At 45.1% G+C, this 18869-nt stretch overlaps 1 protein-coding gene across 2 annotated transcripts in view; it reads right to left on the reverse strand.

Annotated features, from left to right (window-relative positions):
• FNIP1 (folliculin interacting protein 1) overlaps positions 1–18810 on the reverse strand; it is a 69273-nt gene extending 50463 nt beyond the window's left edge. For both annotated transcript variants that reach the window (XM_074915679.1, XM_074915676.1), the window contains exon 1: positions 18628–18810. In XM_074915679.1, coding sequence (XP_074771780.1) covers positions 18628–18716 — 89 coding nt within the window. In that variant the 5' untranslated portion in view covers positions 18717–18810. The remainder of the gene's footprint in view (positions 1–18627) is intronic.
• Positions 18811–18869: the final 59 nt, after the last annotated feature.

Genomic DNA, 18869 nt, shown 5'->3' on the forward strand with positions numbered 1-18869 from the left:
AGGACATGGAACATTATTTTTCTTTTAGGAATGTGGATGCTGAGACCTCAGCAGATCAACCGTCGCTTCGCTGCTGTAATTTTTCAAGTCGTGATAAAAGATGCTTAAAATAAAAATAACTATCAAAGTAAAAATCTGATGCATGGTTAAGCTACTGGAACATTGGTGTTTGTTTTGTATCACATTTCCAATTGCAATCTGCTATAAATAAGACACCGAACAAGCCTCCATAATACCAACTGGTACTGCAAGACAACAGGGCATTTTCCCCCTGCCAAACAGTTATTTTATTGTGCGCTCTCGGGTGCGCCGCGCAGAATAATCTTCTGCTGTAGCTATTAAAAATAACGTGTAAATAGTTCAGTATCATGCGCGTTTAATGAAAAGTCGGGGAGAAAAAAGCTCCAATACAAATCGCTTTTGATGCACACAAATAGTTGTTGGAAATAAAGAATTTTCTAAAACCACACAGAATTATCTAGTGTAGCAGAGGAGGAAGTCTTTTTTCCCCTCCTTTACGCTGCGTAATTCTGGAGATGTCCAGATAGCTTCTTCAATCCTTAAATCCACATGCAAATCGAACTTCTGTCTCCCATCCCCTCTTCAAAGTGTGAGTGGCAATAGGCGCTCAGTGACATGCAGCATCTATCTTTGCCTGATACATGAGAGCTTCCAGTAGACAATAAAGTCAACTTTGCCCGTGAAAACCAGCATCTATGTTACATCTGAGCTACCACTGTTGAGAATTACTAAAATCATAAAAAAGCGACTGTTTCACAGTGCTAGGCAGAACAAAGAGAAGCTCACAAGCTTAGATTTGCCAACTGCAAAGTTTATTGTTTAGGTAACTTAATGGTGAATTGCTGCTTTTTATTTTGGAGATGGCAGATATTAAGAGATGATACAATGAAGAGAAAAGAAGATATATTAAAGGTTGACTGCAACAACTCTGTTGCCACGAAAATGAAGACATCTTAGAGGGATCACTATAGCTCCACTATTGCTATCAACGCTAATATTTATAATAATAATAAACCCTTGAATGACTCCTGATGTAACAAAAGTACTTTGGCTGAGGCATCCAAACATTTTCATTTTTTTAACAGACAAACATTGAATTCCCTGTATTTATCTTCAGCTTAAAGAGTCTTTAAGGCATTTAGTCTCATGCTCTTTCCAGCAGCTGTGAGGACTACGGCAATTTTCTTTTCTTCTTTTTACACAAGTGAAAACTGAGATTCTCAATACATTGCTTCAGGAGATACAAAGAAAAAAAAAAAAAAGCTGCAAGGTGCATCAACAAACTGCTGGTGTACTCTAGCTACGCCTGACACGCCATGTGATTCCTGCACCAACACTGAGTAAACACATCTAAATAAGCATTTTTCTTATCAGTTAGATATATCAAGATATAAATATGTTTTTAAAGGCTAAAAGACTAGAATGTAAACAGCTGCATTTTTTTATGTCATGTTTTTTGGCCCGTGAGCTGTGCCGGGGCAGCGAGTGGGGCTGGGCGATGTTGTGCCCAGAGTCCCAGGGGGGCAGCGGGGTCCCGGCAGGGTGGGGTGGTACAGCTGTGCAAACCCCGCTTTCTCCTGGGCTGAGCAGAGCCCTGAAACCCCGCGCCCCTGCCACAGGCAGGCCGGGCTGACCGCTGGTGGGTATCTTCAGCCTGGAAACACCCCGGAGCACCCGACCCACCGTGACACCCCGCGCTGGGGCGTGACGGCAATAAAGCTGCGCAGCCCAGCGCGTCCCACGCGCTACCTGGGAGCCCACCGCCGTGTCAGGGTGGAGGTAGCCATCTGCTTAGGCTGATTAAAACATCCTGTAATACTTGTTTCGTGAGTTTTATAAGGGGAAAAAATATTGCCTTGGTGGTGAAAGTCGTACGGCGCAAGCAGGCGGCGTGGGGATTTGAGCATTCCTTGGCTGTAGGCCACGTCCGTGTAATTGATTAAGGTGGCTGCACTTGTGACTGGGTGATAATTGAGAGCCCAATAAATCTCCACACAAGTATTTGCCACACAGAGATGGAAAGCAGTTGTTATGGACCCTTCATAACATGCTGCGAGCGAAACAATTACAACTAATATTTAAAATATCAAGAATCCCCCCCAGACCACTCTGAAGAGCTTCCTCGCCCAACATTCACATTTTCAGTTAAATTACCAGGAGTGTCATCAAACGCACAAAGACTACAACTTCAAGCTTTCAGCTAAGTCATCCCCAGCACAAACTCAAATCATTCCAATTTCTCAAGATTCTGTCCAGTACTTCCAAGTTTTCTCTTCCTCCTACCCCAGGACTCATTTATCTGCACAGACATCATTGCTTAGCCACGGTTTACGTGATCTTTTTTCCCCTGGAAAAAGAAAAAAAAAACAAAACAAAACAAAGCAAAGCTGCAGCTGTTCAGGATTCCTTGGAGAAGGAGGAAGACAGATGTAAGTAGTTATTCTCCAAAGATTCACCATGCTCAGTGCCTGAGCAGCATTTTACTCTGTCCCTCATGTGACTGTTTAATTAGGTGTTGATTCACTCAGTCATGAGACACAAGGAAACAGGGCTGCAAGCCCTAACGTCAAAGGAAAAGTAATGCCTGTTCTGCCAGTTTCTGTATTAGCAAAGCACAAAGGGGACATCCAGTTCTGAGAAGCAAAACTCATGTTTCCTTGCCCACAGCCAAACCATCAAATCACTTCAACCTTTCCGTATGAAAAAAAGACGTAGGAATTATTTGGGAGCACGATGCTCGTGAACTCCCCCATTATTCTCCACCGTAAGAGCTGGGACCAGCTTGAGCACTGGCAGTGGGAGCTCCCTGGCCGAGCTCTGAAGCCCTGTGAGCAGGGTGTGCCCTTCCATCTGGTAATCCAGGTCCAAGCTGCTTCAGGATACCAGACTTTCTTCTGGGGTTGTTGTTTTTTTTTTTTAAAAAAAAAAAAAAAAAAAAAAAAAACAAAACCCACAAGCTATTTGGCTATAGCTTTATTCCTGGTTGTTAACTGAATTTCTTGGCCTCCTTATTACCAAAAAGCTTTTTTGTTATGGGGTCCGGTTGCCGTAGCAACAGGCTTTTAAAAATATCAAAGAAATTTTCAGCACATGGTAAACCAATTTCACAAACTGTGTGTATTTGTAATAGGAAAAGCTGGCGGACAATTATTTATACGTACTCAGTTCAACCAAGGTTTGACGTAGGGATAATCCCAAAATGCTGCTTCCAGTCTAAAGCCTGGTGGTGTAGAAGAACTACAGTGAACTTTAGCTTGCTATGCTACCAGGTCATTTATCAAGAAAGTCAAACAAAATTAACAGATGATGATCATTTTTCCAACAGAGGTGACATTTAAGCTCAGTGTGTCACTAAAATGCATTAGATGCCAAAAGCTATTTTCCTGAGGATTACTATCTTAAACCTTTGATTTGTAGCACTTTAAACACTGTGTGTTTGTAGTCTTACCCTCCTCATTTGTGTAGATTTTACTCAAAAAAAAAAAAAATTGGACTCTGGATCAGCAACTTATTTAAAACACATGCCTAATGCTAAGCACATGAGCAGTTTCGTTGGGAGCAATGAAACTACTTACATACTTAAAGTAAAGCACATGGCTTAAGCAGAGTGCTGACTCAGTCTTATTCCCCCCTCAGATTTCACCAAAAAACCCGTCTCAGTTACACAGGGACAACTGCAAACTAAAGACAGAGGATGATTGTATAAACAAGTATAACAAATTAATATCTATGGAATGAAATCCCGGCCTGGCCTACCCGTATGCCATGCTCATTTACACCGATATCCCACGAGTGCTAATGATAGATACTCCCCACGAATCAACAACTGGCCAGCACCACTGTGTTTGGCACTTGTGACCTAAGCATCCTCCGACACCTTCAGAAGTCCAATTGCTTGGCCCAGTTCTGCAACCCTTCTGCACACAGAGCAGCGACTTGCTTCGGTGACAGCTCGGAGCCTGGGGGCCTTTAACCAATCCCCTCGTTAACCCGCCAAGCTCCTACCCGGGAAGTTCACTGCATTTCAAGACTACTGCCAGGCTCTGAATCAGGAACAATTAGGAACACTGCCACATTAACAAATATCTAGGTGGACTGGATCTATCCTACAACTGCTTTCCAGGAGGGAAGACTTTTCTAACTCAGCTCCAACTCGTGGACTGAACATCCCTCCCTTACTGGCTCTACAAGTTGAACGGGCTCCTACTTAATTTGCGGAAGGGATGAGATCTTGATTTGCGTGCGTACTGCGAGAGCCCAAAGACTACTGTGTGGAGCCTAGACTGCTCAATTCTCCAAGGCGAGAGTCATGCTGCTCAACTGTTTTCCAAATTAAGCATGCAAAGGTGACCTGAAACTATTTCAGGTAGATCTATATAGAGCAGACACTGAAGACATTGCTTGACTTCACTTTTATGTAACTCATAAGGACATGAGGACAAATAAAAATCAGATGCTTGAACAAGCCACGTGGCCATACAACTTCATTTAGTATCTGCAAAAAAATACGGACTGCCAGAATAATGGAACAGCCTGGCACCTAAGGAACAAACGCACTGAATCCGTGAGGTCCTAACTACTTCTGCTCCCCAAAGCAGAAGCACATTTAAGCATGCTTTAGCTGTCAGCCAGCTAGTGGTCCCTCTGATTTTAAAGGAGCTGCTCAATCTTTAAACCAAGCCTAACAAAGTGCTCTACTGGGTTTGAACAGAGTGCTTTGCTCATTGCCATACCGAACTCTCTACTCTCAGATTTTCCGCTGTCCCCTTCGGTTTCCTAAGTCTCACTACAGGCTCACAGTCTGGGGTTTCTAGGAATGGTAGGAATGGACAATACAGTGTAGGACTGGCCATTGCCCTGTGATGATTAAACAAAATAAGCTTTTCAACACAACTATCCATCCAGAGGGATTCTGGACTGCAGAAGAGCTGAACTGGTCAATCTTACTGAAAACTCCTCAGGACAGATACATGCAAGCTCTGAGCATCAGCTGAAAACAGCCCCTGTGTGTCCACACAGCTTTTCTTACTGTTAAAATCTTGGTCTGTGATAAAGAAATCAGAGGTTCAGCTCGGTGTGCCCTCCCTGGGTATCAGCCCTGGAACTCACTCTGAACACACACCTTCTTTGTCACAGGATTGAGCTGGAACACACAGTCCAAACCAGCTCTGCCTCACTGCTCAACAGAATCAACAGAAACACTTGATAAAACCTACATTGTTCCACTGGGAGAGGTTGTACTTCATCAAGATACATATATATTTAGTGTATGTTCAATAAACTCCTTTTTGCCGGTGGTAATGGATTTGATGAGAATGTAGTTCCAGGCGCACTCAGCCAACACAGCTTGCCAACGGGGCAACTCCTGCCTGTCTCCTGGAAGGATTCTCCTGGGGTTGCAGCAGAACAAGCCATTTCTGACTAGCTGCGACCAGCTCAGCCTCAGCTCTTGCATCTTCTGCAGTTCACATACCGCAGTCTAACACGAACAGAAAAAACATTTATTGTTTCCTCTCATTCTTACATAGTGGCAGACTCAGCTTCCCTTCCTCATTCAAAAGCATTTTCTTGCCTCATCTTTTTTCTCCCTATTCAGTCCATCCACATGAGCATCTGTAGGATGTGGGAACCCGGAGAAGCCCAGTGCCACGGGTATCCTGCTGTGAACCAGTAACAGCACCACATGAAGCTATTTATTCTGCTGCATCAACAGGAAAGAAAGGCTCACGTGCTGGACAGCAATAGCTGTCAGTGCCACCAGGACATTTTGGACTGGGTTGTTTTGTTGGATTTTTTTTTTTTTTTTTTTTTTTTTTTTTTTTGAAAGGAGCTGTTGGCAAAGTAATCGCTCACTTGGCTCTTGGTTTCCCTTTCCCCTTCTCCTGCAAGTGCATGTCATTTGAAGTGACACAGCGGTAACCCCAAACAGGATGCACCCCACTGCTTGTGGCAGGAGGAGGAGGGGATGGCACAGCACCCAGGGGGAAACCTTCAGAAAGGAGAGGCAGCACTGCAGGTCTCAGACAGAACAAAACTAAGAAGAGAACAGAAAAATGGAAGGGAAAGCGAGCTGGGCTTTTCTTCCTCTGGGTGTTTGTGCCCATGGGGGTAAATACTAGTTTCCACAGTAAAACACCAAACAGTGACAGTGGTGATGAGGGACAGTGATGATGAGGGAAAACATTACAATACTCGGGGAATACCAAGCAGAAAGAACCCTGCAAATACAGGTGTTAAATCACCATCCAACCGATTCCAACTACACTTGCACATGTATCTTTGTGTCCAACTGAACACAGAGCGACTCCAAAATGCTACCACTTTATACTCACTAACACTCGCTTCCCACCCAGCATTTCCAGCCTGACTTTTGTTTTTTCTACTTAGCAGCTGTCATTGTTCATATTATCCCTTCCAAATAACAGCCCAGTGCACCCTCTCCCCCCTGCAGAAGGTGGATCTAGGCTACCCACCAGCCCCAGCCCCTCTCTCCAGGAGCAGATACACAAGCCGGGATCCCCAGCTGCTCTCAGGCTGCACCGATAAACACAGGGAGCAATCTTTTTTCCTGAACAAGTGAAAGAAAATAAAGATGACAGTTTTCAGAAGTTTCTCCGCCTCTTCTGTTGCCAATAGCTTGTATTTATACAGCGCCTACGGCCCCCCTAAATCCTAACACAAAAATCTCACGAAGTATGGTTCTGATCTAAGAAGCAAATGCATCTGCCCAGCGTTATGTTAAAACAATTTAAGCCTGTCTACACAGTGCACATATATACTGCATTTATCTCTCTCGCTGCGAGGGGAAACACAAAAGACCTTAGCACAAAGACAACAGTCACTCTGCTCAGCAGGGTAGGTAGGCTGTTGCTTTACAGTCCTCCGATTACTGGAAGTTTATACAGGTGCTACACGCAGAGCCATGGCAGCAAACGAAGGCACCTGGGCATATTTTGAAATATATATATGCACACACACACAGAGAGAGAGAGAGGAGACAGGTCTGGGAGTAGGGTCTTTCTTGCTCTTAGTATCTCTTCCAGCATAGATATCCTTTAGCAAAGCTCAAGGCTGTGGCACTGAAAGCCTTCAAACCCCACCGAGTCACACTGAGGGCGCTCAGGACTTTACAGGACGAGGCCATTTTGTATGTGTCCTCATTTCGAAGTTTCTCTTATTTTTTAACATTTTATATAGAAACAATCTCTTGTCAATCTCCCTGTTTCCTGAGTATTTTTTTTCTCCTCTGTTTTCTCTATCCATACAGATGAGTGAATTTTACTTTATCTTGCATGATTTTTAGTCCACACCCACACAGGAGAAAAAAGTTATCTGCTGAGTGTAATTTAGCTGATTTGTCCTGCTAGCTACTAACAGAAAAGACCAGTCTTTAAATCAATATATACCAAATCCTGATGGGGAAAAATAAAAACAAAACCCAAAACCAAAACCCAAACAAACAACAAACCTAATACCCGGTGTCTTACCTTCTGACCCCAATGTGAAAGTCTTACACAACACACAAACATAAGCTATCTAGCAGTTCTGTGAGCATTCTTCGCTTGAACATCTGATGATGCATTTTAAAACAGATACATTTTCAGACAAACCAAATTCATTTGAAGATAACTGCATAACATACTATTAAAAAACCACTGAAAAGTAGTTTGAAGTAAACTGCATCAATCTTACACCAAAGTGATATTTTTGCTTCTCTGAAAAAGAAAGTTTGATAAAAATTTCTGTTTATATAAAGATATAATTCTGTTAGAGTCTTATAAGAATTTATTTCAAGTTGATTTTCATTTTTTTTTTAATTCTAGACTTTTAAATTAGGTCTGTTTTGGAAAAAAAGAGGTCACAAGGTCACGATTAGCATCTCTTGTATGACTGGAAAATGCACGTAGAAGAAATCAACAGGCTCATTTTCACAGTTTCTCAGCCCTCCATGCTGTCAGTAGAACAATTTCCTTTTCTACTGAGAAAGTAGAGTAATTTCCAGTAACTCACAGCAGCTGAAATATGTTTAAGTACCGAAAAAAACCAACCACCTTTTTCTGTCTGACTATTTAAGTTATATGTCAGAGTTTGGGCTGCCTTTAAATAGAAACACAGCACTGTAAGCCAAGTCACTGTCCTAACATTTGAGGCATTTCTTTAACTCTGTCTTAGGGGGCAATACTGTTATTTTTCCTGTAGGAACAAGAAAATTCTGGCAGACTTCTTCCTTAACAGCTTCTCAGATGTTCAGATAATGTCATTCAACTAGAACAAGCTTCTGAGGAGAGCACACTTACCCCGTGTTTTGCAGCCTCTCTTCCCTGCACACACAACCACACAACTTATCATCTGCACCTATTTTTCATTAACACTCAAACTAACATTGTTTTGCCACCGATTTCTGGTGTCAAGTTTCACAAAAAGGAGTAAACAAACCACTCAGCCAACTCTCCAAATGGCAAAAACATTTTCTAGGTAGGTCTTGGGCAGCAGGGAGGGCAAAAAAAAACCCCAAACAGGAATTTCATTCCTGCTTGATAGTTCATTTCTTCGCTAACTGCTCACACGTGCTTCCTTCTAACTTACCATCCTCTTTCATAATTAGCCCCAAACGTGGCAAACTAAGTGTTGAGTCTGCAGTCTTTGGAGGCCTGTTTTTTTCCTTGGGACAAAGCTGTGTGAAGAACGCACGAGGCAGGAGAACAGGGGGTACGCAGTAGACGGTGTGTATTTTAGTACTAGCTAGAAAGCAGAATAATTCAGCAAACAGAGATTTTGATATTCTGGTATTCACAGTAATCCAGGACTGGCTTTTCTTGTGGTCACACTGTGGCTGTTCCCTCAGGAAACTATGAAGCCACATGTATACTGTCTCCTTCCAACAGGCCCAGATTCTGGCTTGCCCGTGTCTCACCCTACGTGCCCACCGGGAAGAGCCACACGTGGAGATGTAGCCAAAACTTCACGGGTGCTAATGGGCAGGAGGCACCCAACAGCACGTGCAGGATTTTCACTAAAGTTACAGAAACTCAGCTCAGTCCGACTTCTGCTCTCACATTCTCCACCGCACACGCCTGAAGCCTCTCAAAAGGTTTAGAAATTACTAAGAAGGGAGCGCGAGACCGAGCGCAGCGCCACGTGAGCCACCATTTCCATAGGTACCGAGGCTAAAATAAAAAACAAAGACAGCATGTAGCAAAGGAACCGCTCCTATGGGCGATGCTCAAACAAACGATAAACCTCCTCTTTCTTCAAGTGGGAAATGACACAGGAACTGGGGTGAAGATCCTGCTCTGGCTTAAACAGGCACAACGCCAGGACCTAAACTCAGGGCTGAACCGAGCTCAAAGTTTCTTCATTTACCAACTAAAACAGATGGCAGAGAACTGCAATTTGGCTCCCGTTTCTTTCCAGTTATATATCACACAAACTGAAAGGGTAGAGGGTTTGTGGTACTAGTAGAAGTTTTATGTTTTGTTGACATTTTGACTGGAGCAAGGGAAAGACATTTGAAGACGCTGCTAATGAGGCACACGCCGATCTGGAGGAGTATCAAATACCACGAACACACAGGGCCCCAACAGTACCTATAGGAAAGGAAATCTAATTGTTTCTGTGGCGTATTTTACTCATTTTAAGCCAAAAATCCCTGCTGACAATGTTGCGGAAACATCCTGGAGAAACAGAGCAGGACCAGTGGCGTGGGACAGATCATTTCCACACTTCAAGACTGCTGCTCTCAGCACAGGCCACCTCCCCACCCCACGCTCCCAGTACAACCCAGCACGGGTGTATTGTTGGGTTGTTGGTTTCTTCAGGCTGAAGCGGACACGGGGTGTCTACAGCCCAGTCTGTTGTTACCAAGCGATGCTGACATCACTGCAGAGAGTCCCTCACCTGTACAAAAATGGGGATTTCTTTCAAGGCCATAGTTTCAAAGACAGGTAATAGATAAAAGCTGAAGGACACCCAGACTATCACCTCAAAAGCATCAGGCAAGACTGTTTAAAATAAAGAGCTTTTACATGTAGTCAAACTGCTTAAGTCCAAAAGTTTCATCACTTGATAAGGGCGATAAAATTACTTTTTCAGAAAAGTCAGAAAGCCTTGTACAAACACACTGTACTTGTGGATGCATGCTACATGCAGGCACGGTTAATATTCTGTATGTAGTTGGTGTAGTATTTTGTGCTGCAATTCACATGTTTGAACAAGTTTCTCCACAGTGTATTGTATTCTGAATAAGAGTATCTACAGAAGCTATCAGTTTCAGAAAAGAAAAAGGTCGTACTTCTTACGCAAATGTGCAGAATTACCTCAATTAAAAGCTTCAGTTGAGCACTAGGCAACAGCACGGCGCATTGTCGAAATATAAATAAATAAATCCTTCTTGATACAAAGACTATATAATAACCATTCGCACTTCTGTGGAGCAGAACACATTTCAGCCTGTATTTTTAGAAATAAGTGATTAATCCTGCAGAAGGGAGAGCCCCTTCTGAATGTAATGGTCATGGTCACATTCCCTCGGCACAGCAGAAGTGCATGTGCGTTTTGTGTCAATAAGTTTTTTCAAAGGAATATTTCCCGTATATGAATTCTGTTACTACTCAGTGTAAGGTGGAGTAGCTGTGCATTAGCAAGTCATTTATAGATGTATAAAATTACTTCCTGTTTTTAATGGGCATAACTTTTTTTTTTCCCCCCTCTAGCAGATATTTTATAGATTAAGGTTCTCTATCTATACCACAAACGTAAAATTTTTCAAGTCCTCAGAGACAAATTCTGCTCTTGGCCGATTCTGGAAGCCCAGCACAACGCTGTGGATTTGCTGGTGCAACTGAGCTCTGCATTTTTCCTAACGTTACTCACGAACATGTGATCTTGCAGACATTCTGCTCCAGATGTAGCAACAGGAGGGATCGCAGGCTCTGAGCATGAAACCACCGTGTGCGTTACTTTCCACTCATAAAAGGCGCTTCTAAAGTGGTCACCTCCAGCATCCAGCCAAAATTACAACACAAGTTTCAGGCTCCAAGTCACACTGGACCAGTTCATTCCAGAACAGAAGCCTGAATTCATCCAAGCTGTCACCATGAGCATACGCTAACTCAGAAGCATACACACAGCAAAGGATAAAGCCCTCTGAAGACACAAGGACAGAGCATCAGTCAACCAGAGGAGCTGATCATCCCAGGAGAGCAAGGTTTACAACATGAGATGTGTAAATACACCTTCGGTCACCCGAAGACAAATGGTGGAATTGTTTCAGAAGAGGAGAGGACCTCACAATGGACAAACTGTACAGACACACCAAGCTCTTGGCACATCTTCGTACTCCTATGACCTCACCTGGAGAAGGAGGGGAAAAACCAGTACCCTTAAGTTTGCATTGAAACACCTTCTTACAACACTTGCCAGCGTAACCTGAGTGTAAAGAAGCATTTTTACTCTAGTAGACCTACACATGTTTTCAGACACACAGAAACCATGGCAAGGAGTCAACATGCTCTTTCTCCCATCTGTGGAGACAATGGGCCAGCTCCCCTTGTCTCCACAGAACAAGCATGGGAGCAGGGGCTGCTCATCCCCGCTGGGTCAAACCCATGGGGACACCCACTCCCTCCCCACGAACAACTGCCACACTCGCCTGTGTGGCACCTACAATCAGAAATTCAAGAACTCCAAGTAAAATCAAAGGATTCACCTGACCAGCTGGCAAGATCCAAACTAGTACCATGGCCCGAAGGCATAACCAGCAGAGATCCCAGAGGTAAAAAGGCACCACGTGATTCACTCACTACAGCCTCTCCTTGAAAAGATTTCTAACTTAAGAGGAAGGAGCTGAAATGCTGGACGGGGAACCAAGAAAGTGACTGTTCCAAGGGCAGCTTAGCAAGGCAAGAGACTGCAGGCCATCCTCAGCCAACGCGGGCCATCCCAGGGGAGGAAGCGATGTTGCAGGCTGGAGGAAGCCGAGCGCGCGCTGACGGTACCGACCTCGTGATGTCCACTCAGGGCAGCGTGACCTTCTGAAGGCAAGTTCTCAAGTCACCGCAAGATCCCAACCGCCACGGGAGATGCCAGGATGAAAGGCACTAAGGGAGGCCCTTAACCTGTGCCTCAGCCCATTTTGTGTCTTTACCTTCTTCTAAAATGTGGAGAAAAAATGAGCAGAGGGCTCCTCCACTCCGCTGTTCCTATTCCCTGTCCCACAGGCAACAGAAAGAACCTGAAGCGAAGCTAGGGCTAAGCAGGGTGCATTCCCACCAGGGCAGAGGAAAGTTTTTCAAGGCAAAAAGTTGGGTAGGCACAAGCACCCCAACAGTTTTCAAACGATTTGGTCATTCTCCATGTTCACAGGCACCTAGCACGACACAGGTACTGAACTAAGTTAATTCCTTTGGATCTGACGATCATCCAGCAAAAATCGTCAAAACTTTCTCCACGCTCCAAAGATGCTTACTGGAACCTATTAATTTGTATGTCTCTGCTTCCAAGACGGAAGTTGACTTAAAGCACTGGAAGGTACATAAAAGCTCAGATGACAGGAAATGCAAAACAGAATTTGGCAAAAAGAAGTACTTCAGAAAACAGCAATGTATTTCAAAATACAGGCCAAAGTCATTATAGCGATAGAGAAAACTGCGCATAAATCAAAGTGAAATATTTATTAAAGCTTGCTACACTCAAGGTAATGAACAACCAAAAAGCCAAAAACTCTTCCAGCAATATTACAGAACAGATGGATTTTTTTAATAAAACCCAAAACTTAAGGGACATTAAAGGGCAGAAATGAGCTTAACAAAAACACAAGAACATTTCTGATGTTTAAGAATTTGAAGAGTCTTAAAAAGTCATGGGACAAAAGCTTTTTAAATTCATCAGATAACTGGAAGTAATGAAAAGCTGGAGCTATTATAAAATGAAGCCCAGCTAAAGTTCTTTTTGAAGACAGACTTTGAGGTGGTGAGATTCCAGGAATTTTACAACTATCAGTGAGAAGGACTTGCAGAATGTGAGAAGTGAACAAATACCAAAACACAGTCTTTCATTAATAGCATGTTTTGGTCGGACTGGCTCGACGCACTGACAGCAGTGCTGAGGAACAGTTTCACAGCGCCCTGTGCGGTGCTGTTCAGATCACGAATTCACTAAGCTCTATCGCTCCCAAGGACTGGCACGGCTTGGGAAGAGATCTGCTTCCCTGTGCTCAGGGATCTGTACACAAAGTTACCTCCTGTTGACAGAAAAGCCTTTGACTGGGTGGACTGGGATACCTTGTTTGCTGTGGAAGGTTAATTCAGTGAGAATTTGGCAGTGGTTTTGTCAGTGCAATTTTTTTAAGCTCTCTCAAACCTCAGACCTGATGATACTGCAGTGTCCAGACACCGCTGGCTCTGAACTCCTTCGGCACCTCATGAAGCCAGACCTCAAAAATAGAAAGCAGCGTGACAATCTGTGGTGGTTACCCCAGCTCCAAGCACAGGAGGAACAAAGTCCCTGTAACAGTATCACAGCATTTACATCACCAGGGCTAGCCACCTTCAGAAAGAATGCCAAAACTTACCAAGAAGTAAAACTTCGACTGGAAAAATCAGTATAAAGACAACTTTCATGTTCCTCCTTCACTGTACTCCAGCCTCCACTTTAAGAAGTCCCCAAACACACTGTTAGATGTCTCCAAGTCTCTCCACAGTTTATTTCAAGAAATTAGCTCCTGGTTCAAGAAGCAGTTATGCCTTTGTAAGAAAGCATACGGGATTTTTACTGTGCGAGAACAATAGCTCTGCAGAAGAACTGGCTCATGAAGCATCTTTGTATCATGCTACTCATTTCCAACTCTAGGTTTATTGAAATTCCCTTGATGAATGTCGCTGCCAAAAATTATGTGAAAGGAAACAAATCTCAGGATACCATTTAAAGTCACTGCCACGGAGAATAGAAAGTCTGGGCTGATGGGAGATACTTGCCTAGACAGATTTCAGGAAATACAACTTTGCAGCCAGCCTTAGGCCTTTCATATCTCAGGAACCTGGCAAACTATTCTCTCAATAAAAGAGCAGCACGTATTACAGAAAGACCCCAAGAAAGCACATTTCCAGGATGACCAAAAAATGACCTTCTCCAAAAATAGAGACAACAGCATTTAAAGTTCTTTATTCCTGTGCCTTCCCACTTGGAAAACCACGCTCGTCCTCAGAAGTACCCAGATAACCAAAGCAAACCCCTAAAGGAAGAATGTGTCCAAAGATACTCCCCACGGTTGGTAAGACTCGAAACTGGAAGGGGTTCTTTCAAGCTTCAACAATTACCACACAGCTGTACCTCTACAACAGGTGCTTTAACAAGAGCAAAACCAGAGTTTGCAAACACGGGTGGAATGCCCCTCGGGGTGAGATGGTTCTTTAGAGCTCCCTAGATTAAAAAAAAAAAAAAAAAAAAAAGACACACCGAAACTTTTATTGAGCTGTAGAGTAAAAAGAACTCCTAATTAATAATCCGCCTATCCCCCTGCTAGGTGGGAAGGATCTCTAGCAATACAAGGGAACAAGTATTTGAACTTTATACATAAAATGGCAAAACCCACCGAGTTCCTACATAGAACCCCAAAATGTACCAGTCCCATAATCCAGTGTTACAGGACCTCTCCCTCTGCAACAGGTTATTAGTGCTCCAAGCCCAATTACTATCTCAACAGAGGCAAAAAACCCTCTGCTGCAGTCCTTACAGCTGTATTTACTGTTGGAAATACCACATATCTCAACAACAAAGATATAAAGCATGAGACCTCTCAGTAGTTTATTGAGCTTTGGGCCCGTTTGGAAGAACAGAAAGCTGCTGGAGTTACGAGGGGTTTAGCAGCTCCCTCTTCTCCAGAGCACTGAAGCAGACCCCTAGAAAGCCAGAAAAGAAATAGCAGCTCAAAACTGATATCTGTGGCAGTCAGTAATGTAAATGTGCAGTGGAAGACTTCGTGTGCCCTTATAATATTTAGCAGAAACGTGTGGCAGCTTCTGCTTAGTTTAAGGAAGTTTTTATAAGATTGTTTCCATTTCACTGGGGAAATTGATCAGAAAATTCCGGATCAGGGTTCATTTAATCGCTATTTTAAAGTGTATATACATTTTAGACACAGCACACAACTCATGTGAACAGCTTTATGTATTTTTACAACAGGAATACTTTGATTCTAAAATTTTAGAAAACGACATACCTGAAATCTCATATTTCTAATAACTGTAGCAGCCCAAGGCTGGGCTGAGCTCTCCTGTCACCAGCAGCCGCCAGTGCCAGATGCTACAATATGGCCAAGAGCTCCTATTTATAGTAAAAGTTATCCTCAGGGAAAATCCACTCACGTGAGTATTATTTGCAGCAGACAGCGGGTACTCTACACCTTGGAACTTAAGGCTTTGTCTCTTCTCTAGAATACTTGCAGGTGTTTCTATGTTTCTTGTAAATAGATTTTATCACTAAAATTGTGAATATTCTTGCTCACCATGTGTATGTCGAGCTGTACCGAGAGATTTCAGTCTAAGGGCCAAGCCTGCCCATTGCCCTGGGTTAAACTGAAGCCCTAAAACACTAATACGCAGGGGATCTACTGTGATTTCCTAAGGCTTCTTCTGTAAAATAAATCACTTTCATTTATTAATAAATAAATAAATAAATGGCAAACTGGTACATCAGCAAATACTTTACAGTTGCTAACTCACTGGTCACCTCACTAGAACTGTTAACCTCTCCAGCACCTAGTTCTGAAGGATTTTACACAGTCTGGCTAGACCCAGACTCATAAAATTTTACACACGCATGGCACAGAAAGAGATTCTGAGCAGGAAAAACAAACAAACAAACAACAAGCCAACCAACAACTAAACAAAACATGTTTCCCCTGGAAAGTATTATTATATTTTTGAAGCAGTGTAAACTCAGATTAAGTAGAATTGATATACTGGTAAATTTTCACAGCAAGCCTGATGGAAGTGCAAAATAGTCAAAAAGAGCACCAAAATCATCCTTAAACATTCTGCTATAGTAATGTCACTGCCAAAGTCGTTGGACTTTTCTCTCTAAGTACATATTATTCACAAGATATATCAAAAGAATTATGTATTTTTTTATGTCTATTCTACACAGTCTCCTCAGTAAGAGGACAAAGCTTTCAAAGTGAAGACAGTCAGAAATAACAGCACTCAGAATATCTGAAAAACGTTCCATTATTTAGACTGTAACCAGATAATAATATATCAATCCATAAACATAACCTTCCCCCAATTAAACTGATGAGGCTGTTGCCTTCGGGTTTACTGGAACCAGGAACAGTCTAAAAATCCAGAGTGCTTGTTTCCAGTCTCTAAAGGCCCAGCTGTAATAAATAACAGTCTTTATTTTGTGTATTACCCAGAAGTTTCACCAGTAACTGATAAGACCATACATAGTGAGGATTATCTGAAGACTTATCCCCATTTGGAAAATGAAAGCAGCCGTTAGGCAACATGCCTAGAGGGCATCTGTATTAGTCTTCAGAAACTAATACTTGGCTCTCTGAAGTCCCCCACCCCCCCAGTCTTACAAGAACCATCAGCCTCTTCCTGGGATTGTAGACCTGTGGGTCTGCCAGAAAAAATAACTGCAAATTCGCTAGTTACCAGCTGACAGTTCACATCACAAAGTGAAACAGCACTATGGAGGAGGGAAGAGCAGAGAGTGACCTATCTTTTTTAATTCCATGTCCAGTTTGGCACAGAACAATGCAGGTGAAGAGGGAAGAAGAGACCTTGCCCAGTACCCACTCTCACTCCTTTCAGCACAGGCGTGATCCCCACGTTTGTGCCCCAGGGTCTGCGCTGCAGGTGTTGAATTAACCACCAGCCTCCATACAAATCCAGCAGTAACAAAGGTCTTAACAACGGGGGAAAAGGAAAAGCAATTAGAGTCCTAGTGCCCCTTCCACACCGAGGGGTCTGATCCCACTATTAAGCTGATTTAGAAAATGACACGGACATCATTAAAACGTTTTGTGGCTTTAAAAAGATTTAAAAATAAAAAAAATAAAAAAAGGGAACACCTTCACAGTAAACAGCAGAGAGCAGCTGTGATCAGTGTCTTTAAAAGGGGTGTGCTAGCAGTTAAAGCACAGGGTTTCAGGTAGTGTCCAGGAGTGTGTCCTGACTATAAGGACACAAAAAGATCCATCAATATTCTGGGAAAACAAGTGACACTTACGGAGATGTACTGTTAACCACCTAAACTGTACCACTGCAGCTAAAAGGAATAACCCACCAGGTAAAAAAGCTAAGCCCATCAGTCAGAGATCTCCCTTTACAGAGCAACCCAAGGGCTGATCATTTGTAGGTAATAAATTTTCAAGGCAGCGGGTGGGAGGAGAGCTTTACCACACTGTCAGAAGTGTTTCAAGAAGCGCATAACTCTCCCTAATGAAGCGTATTGCATTTGCATCCCAGTCACAAACGCTGCACTTCAAAAACGATTTTGCCGGTTACCTCTTCACCACGCCAGCCAGGACTGGGACTGCATCGCTTTCGAGCGTAATCATTATCCCCTCGTGGAACGACACTTATTTTACAGCCACAAAACCTACCTGTTTCCAAGCTAACCAAGCCCTGAGGAGGCCCGGAGTCATTTCTAGGCCCCGGTGCAGGAGCCCGAGCGAAGCCTCATCCCCACACCAAGTCCCCACGCAGGACAACAAACCGGAGCCGCCCCCCCCAAACCCCACGGAGGGGTTTTGCGAGCCCACGGCCGACTCGAGCGGGCAGGGAAAGGTCTCCTGGGGAAGGGTTCCCTTTCCTGCCTCCCCGTGTTGGGCTTGGCACCTCTCGGCGGATCCAGTTTTGTTGCGGTTAGAGCATGACAAATTTCACGAGAAACCCTACACCTCTCTTGGCAGCGGCCAAAACTTCACGTTTTTTTCTTCCACCCCCACCCCCCCGCCTTTTCCTCTTCTCTCCACGTTTCGGAGGTTTGCTCCCTGGGGATCGCCCGCCCGCCTCAAGCCGAATGGCGCCTTCCCCCCCCCCCCACACCCCCCCCGGCACGCAGCATCCCCGGGGGCAGCCGCGGGGCCCCCACACCGGCCCCGGGGGGGAACCGCCGCTGATCGCGCCCTTCCTGGGGACCCCGGGACTGGGGGGGGAGCCCCGCTCCGCAGCGGCTGCCCGGGGCCGCGCTGGGGGAAGCCCGGGCGGGGGAGGCCCGGCCCGGCCCTGAGGGGAGAGGCGGCCCCGGGAGGCGAAGGCAGGCGGGAGGCGGCAGCCCCGACGTGGCGGCCCCGGGGAAGGCGGCGGAGGAGGGGGGGGGGGGGGGGGGTAGGGGAGAGATTCCCGCCCAGCGCCCGCCTGAGGGGGCCCGGGCCGGGGCTCCTGAGCGTCCCCGGGGCTCTCCCGCGGAGGATCGAGGGGCCGGAGCCCGGGGCCGGCGGCGCGGTCGAGGCTGCGGGGAGCGGGGGGAGAAGCGGCGCCAGGCGGCCGAGGGGGGCAGGGGGCCGCCGGCCGCGCTCCTCCGGGGGCCGGGCAGGCGGCGGGGAAGCGGTCGGCGAAGTTGGGTGTCAGGAGGGGAGGGCGGCCCCGTCCCGGTTACCTGAAGACACAGTCGTCGCGGGCGTCCCTGGCCGGGGAGATGAGCCCGTGCTTCTTGTTGAAGAGCTTCTGGAAGAGGGTCGGCGGCATCTTGGGGCGCCGCCGCTGGCCCCCCGCCGCCCAGGCGCTGGGCTCCGCGCAGCGCCGTCCCCTCGCCGCGGCTAGTTCCGCCCGCCCGACTCCATTCGGTGTCACAGTCATATGACAGAAATTAGTCACCCGGCGCCGCCAGGAGGGGAGGGC

Source organism: Athene noctua, chromosome 12, assembly GCF_965140245.1.
Source record: "Athene noctua chromosome 12, bAthNoc1.hap1.1, whole genome shotgun sequence".
Classification (NCBI taxonomy): Eukaryota; Metazoa; Chordata; class Aves; order Strigiformes; family Strigidae; genus Athene; species Athene noctua.